The sequence below is a fragment of the Crotalus tigris genome, unplaced genomic scaffold (assembly GCF_016545835.1).
Source record: "Crotalus tigris isolate CLP2741 ecotype Arizona unplaced genomic scaffold, ASM1654583v1 scf7180000021007.49238, whole genome shotgun sequence".
Taxonomy (NCBI): domain Eukaryota; kingdom Metazoa; phylum Chordata; class Lepidosauria; order Squamata; family Viperidae; genus Crotalus; species Crotalus tigris.
In genome coordinates this window covers 470-6808 of record NW_024098309.1, presented here as the reverse complement: position 1 = coordinate 6808, position 6339 = coordinate 470, and the positions used below count along the sequence as shown (strand labels likewise).

The 6339-nt window shown below is 46.4% G+C and overlaps 1 protein-coding gene across 1 annotated transcript; it reads right to left on the bottom strand.

The window, feature by feature from the left end:
• Positions 1–358: 358 nt before the first annotated feature.
• LOC120319931 (zinc finger protein 599-like) lies at positions 359–5884 on the bottom strand (the record flags this gene model as incomplete). Its single annotated transcript, XM_039369296.1, has 2 exons — positions 359–2790; positions 5800–5884. Coding segments are annotated over 2 exons (618 nt in total), but the record flags the coding sequence as incomplete, so codon positions are not given.
• Between the last annotated feature and the right edge of the window lie 455 nt (positions 5885–6339).

Genomic DNA, 6339 nt, shown 5'->3' with positions numbered 1-6339 from the left:
TTGGAACACTGCTATCATGTCCCCCCTCGTCCTTCTCTTCATTAAACTAGACATACCCAATTCCAGCAACCATTCCTTATATGCTTTGGCCTCCAATCCCCTGATCATCTTTGTTGCTCTTCTCTGTACTCTTTCTAGAGTCTTCTCTGTTCCATAGTACAAACCCCAACCAAAGTTGGACCTAGCAATCAAGACAAAAGGTGGAAAAAAAAACTTTTCAATGTTGTTATCTCGCTGACCAAACAAAATCTTAGTAAAATAAAATAATTTGTCCACAAGTCTCCTGGAAGATATTTTTAAAAATTTATTTTAACTTTTAGGATAACAAATCAGCTCTATTTATCTACAACATGGTGAAATTATCAGCCGATACTTTAGCTATTGAAAAAAAAACTTGTAAAATAGCACGAAAGCTGAAAAACGGTTAATCAACAAACTCAAAATGCACTACTGTCTCAGAGAAGAGCCCGCGTATATAGCAATTTAATGCAGTTGACTGAGTGGAAACCAGAAACAATTAACACCAAGAGGCTAATTATAAAACACAGAGAAAAATACAATTTTGTCCAACACCAACCAACAGCAGGGGTCTTCCAAACTTGGCCCTTTTATGACTTGTGGTCTTCAACTCCTGGCTGAGGAATTCTGGGAGTTGGTCCACAAGTCATAAAAGGGCCAATTGTAAAGACCCCTGGCCAACAGTATAAATTCTGGAAACAGATCCTCTCCCCCATTCACATACATTGTAATTTTCTTTAAGATCCGAGCAGGACTTGAGCATTTAGAAGGCGCTTGTTTTCTTGTCACATTACAAGGCATGCCAGGAGAATATTTATAAAATGTCTCCCATCTTTGTGACCTGGATTCTTACCATACTGTACATTTCTTTCTTTTTTTGAGACTTCTGCAAAGGCTGGACAGGGCTACCAGCGTTACGAAAAACTGAGGCCAGACAGGTACTTGTCATGTCTAAAAGAGGAAACTGCAACCAGTGTTGTGAGATTCCTATATCATATTGAGATTTTAATATATCTAAAGAGCTTCACACCTTTAAACCTCTGCTTTGCTGCCCTTTAATCTATCCCTGGCCCTGGGCAGGTAGGTTTCAGTTCCCCAAAGCCCATAAGCCACGCCGGGTAGCCATTTGGGGAGATGAAAGTTAACATGTTAAAATGTACAGGGGATAAAAGACTGGGACGAAAAATTGCTAATCCTATTAATAGGATTAATGACTATCTCTTTCCTTTGGTTATTAGGCAGCAATTTATTCAATCAGTAAATTGCAAATAAGTTGGTTTCCTAGTATGTATACATTCTCAAGATCACTACGTGTGAAACCAAGTATTTTACACAAGAAGCATTATTCATCCGGAAAGCAGAGAGAACAGAATATAGAGGCAGTCCTCAATTTATGACCAGTTTCCAGCTGCTTAACAACCAGCACGATGTGGCACTGTAATTCTCGTCGTAAGTCAAAGACCAGCTGTATATTTCTCATTAAACCGCAAAAAGAGTCCCCAAGGTTTTCTTAAATCTCACGCCAAACCCGGGAAGCAGATCGACCGTTCTAGTCGTCATTTTTGCCAATAAAGCTATGAGCACAAAAGCAATTGGGAAGTTTCGTTTGCGCTCTCTCTCTTTTTTTTTTAATGAAAAGCTGGCTCATTAAAAAACATTTTTTAAAAAACAAGATGGCCACCTTCGCATGGGATAAAAATTTCAAACCAGGGATCTGCGACCAGCTGCCAACAGATATTGGCAGCTCTGCGATTAAATGCAGCCTCCAGTTTCTGCCCGAAAAATATATCGGACACCTGAAATCTCAGGACATTTCAAAATTCTCCCAAGTAAGAGGGAGATTATTACCAAACCCTCATCAGAGATGGTGGTTTCTGGCCTGCTTTTCCCTTACACCAGTGGTTCTCAACCTGTGGGTCGGGACCCCATTTGGGGTCGAACGACCATTTCACGGGGGTCGCCAAACAAGGCTGTCTGCCATTTTTCCCCCTTTTCTTTGGCCACGCCCCTGGCACCCAGTGATGTATAAGTGGTTGGGGGTCACCATAACATGGGGAAATGTATTATGGGGTTGCGGCACTAGAAAAGGTTGAGAACCACTGCCTTACACCATTTTTATTTCCGAGAAAGGTAATGCTAAAAAAAGTGGATGAGGTACTATTGCCTGTTTGAATTCAAAGCTGCAGAAAAAAAAAATATGTTTTTTTCCTCTTCTTGTTGCTGTGCATCTTCCCGCTGGTCAAAGATTCGGCTTGCTTTGCAGGTGGGTCTGCTGATGTTTTACCCGTAACCACTTGCGGTCGAAGCCTTGTCCGCAGAAGGAGCACTCGTGCGGCTTCTTGCCGGTGTGTTGGCATTCGTGGCGGACCAGGTCAGACCGCCAGCAGAACCCTCTCCCGCAGAAACAGCACTCGTAGCGCTTCTCCCCCGTGTGTCGTATACGGTGGCGGAGGAAACTCGCCGTTCCGTTGAAATTTTTACCACAGTCCTCGCAGTGCTTGATCTGGTCCTTGGGGGTCTGCGGCACAGGAGGTGGCTGCTCTTTCAGCTTAGGTTTCACCTTGCGGGGAGTCGAAGACAGCATCTCCACCTGGATGGGCGGGTGGCTCTTCCGCAGCCTTTTGGAATAACGGCACGGTGAGACGGTGTCGATTCTTCCTTGCTTCCAACGGCAAGCATTGGCTCTCCCAGGAAATACCGCTCGGAGTTTCACGTCTCCGTAATAGGCCCACTGGATTTTTTTCTTCTTGCTCCCGTTGGGCTCCTTGTAACCTGCTGAAAGGAAGAGTAGGAATATTCTCAGGAAAGGTAATCCTCGACTTACGGACGGCAAGTGGCCCCCAACCTTTTGGGCACCAGGGACTGGTTCTGTGGAGAGAGGTTTTTCCACAGACTGAACGTGGGGTTCGCATGTTGCCTGCATCCTGCAGATGGGGCTTCGCTTGTTTGTGTGGACCGGTTTGTGGCATGCCACAGACTGGTGCCGGTTCTTGGTCAGTGTTCTGTCCCAGCCTATTTGAGCGCCTTGTGACGTTCAGAAGGAGAAAACCTCTTCAAATCAAGCAGGCAGAAACCGCAGGACAAACCCAAACCCCTTTTATTAGTCACAGACCTGAGGAAAACAAATACAGTTCATCGCAACTTGATTCTTAACCCGAACAGTTGCCTTTGGCAACCAGCACCTCCCACACCTTCCCTTTTATTATGCAGCCAAGGCCTGGCTTCCTAATGCCTTCTCCTTTGCCTTTCGAGCCGCCCCATTGCATTCCTCTGTCCTACTCTCTTTTCTTGCTGGCGTTTTCGTGCATCCTGGGTATCTCCCAGCTGCGATTCATCTCTATCCCCCTCAGACTCCCAGCTGTGTCTCAGCCTGAGCGCGAATAGAGGGGCCAGGCTCCTCATCAGACTGTTAAGTCTTGGAGCTCCTCAGAGCCTTCCTCTGACTCTGATGTCACTCCAGGCCCCCCCTCCTCCTCTGATTCCCCGGACTCAGCTGCCAGGTCCATGGGCTGACGAGGAACCACAACAGTCAGGGGGTTGGGGACCCGGATGTAGTGACCAAAGTTGCAACGGCGTTGAAAAAAGGGACTGATGAGCGTTTCTCACACTTACAACCGTCGTAGCATGGTCACACGATCAAAAGTCAGCGTCAGCTTGGCAACTGATTCGTACTTATGACGGTTGCAGTGTCTCGGCGTCATGCGATCCCCTTTCTGCTGAGTGAAATCATTGGGGAGGCCAGATTCACTTAGCAACTATTACTAACTTGATGCAGTGGTTTACTTGACAACTGTGGTGAGAGAGGTCGTAAAATGGGGCAAAGTTATCTTAGCTGCTGTCTCGCTTAGCGGCAGAAATTTTGGGCTCACTTGTGGTCGTAAGTCGAGGACCACCTGTATGAAAGGCTGAATTTCAACAGGGTGTCATGGGATGAGAGAATAACCTTGGGAGACAGGAGGGAGAATGGCAGCTTAGTGTCTATAGAGGTTTTCAGTCATCTGGGTCATAGTTATCCCAAAGATGCTTTTTCAAGAGGCAACTGGACTTTCTTTTTTTTCTTTGAAGACGTTTTGCTTCTCATCCAAGAAACTTCTTCAGCTCTGACTGGATGGTGGGGGGAATGGAAGGATTTAGACTCCTTGCAGACAGCTGGACATTTGCATTCTTTTTTTGAAGAAGCTTCAAAAGAGAAGCGCAAGGTCTTTAAAGAAAAATAAAGAGAGTCCAGTTGCCTTGTGGAAAAAAAAAATCACCTTGGGATTAATTGCAGCTTAGCAGTTTTTCTCCATCTTGGCAACTTTAAGAGGCGCGAACTTCAACTTCAACCAGGCCGGCTGGGGAATTCTGGGAGTTGAAGTCCATGCCTCTTAAAGTTGCCAAGGTTGAGAAACACTGGCCTAGACCTTTTCACCCATTGTACCACTTTTTGGATATGGCAACATCCGAGTACCACCAGTCGCCTAGCAAGGTGTCAAAAACTTGATGACCACACACACACACACACAAAAAAAGAAAAAAAGTGATAAAGTACAGGTAGTCCTCGACTTACAACAGTTCACTTAGTGACTGTTCGAAGTTAAAGTGGTACTGGAAAAAGTGCCCCCCAAGCCACAGCCGAGCAAGACACCTGCCTGCCCACTCAGGGGCGCTCTTCCTCCTGTCCGAGGTTTTCATTGTTGTGAGCATTTCTGTTGAGGATTAGCAGCGGAGGTGGGGGGGGGGAGTGTTTGGTTTTTATTCCCCCTGTCTGCTGGACGGTTGCATCAGGTTTTGGTCACTTCACATGACCCTGGGACAATACGACCATCATAAATATGTATCAGTTGCCAAGCATCTGAATATAAATCACAAGACCCTGGAGATGCTGCAACATTCCAGCTGATCGGCGCTTCTTCTGGGCTCAGCAGAAGCGCCAGGATCAGTGCCTCTTTCTAACTGATTGGTGCTTCTTCAGGGCTCAGCAGAAGCGCCAGGATTAGCGCCGAGCTCCAGCTGGAGCCTGGTGCTGATCCTGGCGCTTCTGCTGGGCCCTGATAGCCCTGCAGCTCCAGCCATCTCTCGCTCAGGCTCGTGCGGTGCTGTCACTGGTTCAGCTCATTCCCCCCCCCCACTACCACTTTTCTAGGATGGTCGTGTACCACCTGCCAGGTGCCAATGTACCACAGGTGGTACCCGTACCACTGGTTGAAAAGCCCTGACCTAGACAACGATCAGATAAGAGAAGAAATGGGGGTGTGGAAAGCGTTACAGAAGGGATCCTCTCCCTAAAGTAAAAAGAAGGTAGGGGAAGATGGGTTTTCAGCCTTGCAAGATTCAATTACGGTAACCTTAAAATAAAAGGAGTGTTAATATTCATGCTGTGGATTTCCTGTCTGGACTGCCCGACAAAGGTGAACGTCAAATCTGAAGTCCCGAAACAGCTGATCAAGCTTCCTCACCATTCACTTGAACAATATTTTAATTTTTATGTACTTTCTCGTGCTGCCAGCAGGCCGTGTTCTCCATCAGGTCGTACCCAGGCACAAACAGAAAGCCAAAGTGTACAGAATTTGATTTTAGGAAGCCAGCTAAAGTTATCTCTTCAAAAACCTGCAGTGTTTGCTTTGTTTTTTTAGTCCACCTTCACCCCATGGTTGTTTTAGAGCGCAACTCCCAAAACCTGGCACCTAATGTTATTTAAAACACATATTAGCCCCAGCAACTTCCAGTCACTATAGTTCATGATTGAAAAAAAAAGAAGTTTTCCACTATTTTAAAAAATAGTAATAAAAAGTTTCTTACAGGGATAAGGCTGCTGCTGACTGTCTGCGCTGGCTGGTCTCCGTGTTGATGCCACCTCTGGTTTAGCCTCTGGTGTTTCTGGCTCCTAAAAGGGAGGGGGGGGGAGAGAAATCAGATGCCACTAAAATATCCACATTGATTCCAAAATTGTTGACATGACACTGATGGCAAATGTTTTAGAGACCGAGTGCCCAAACTGCAACCCAAAACCCACTTATGCATCGTTGAGTGCCGGGTGGGTGTGGTCCATTGGCTGGGTGTGGCCCATTGGGTGGGCATGGCCAACTGGATGGGCATGGCTGCAGTGGTAATGGCAGACTGGGTGGGACTAAAAAGTTCAATCAATCATTTCCAACTTTGCAAGATCTTTTTTTTTCCCCGCGAGAAGTTGAAATTGACTGATTGAACCTTTTTTTTTTTTTTGCATACGGTGGCGGAGGCCTAAAGAGAAAAGGTTTTATAAAACCCAGGTGAAGGCCTAGGACTGGGGCGATGGCACGCGTGCCCACAGAGAGGGCTCTGAGTGCTGCTTCTGGCATC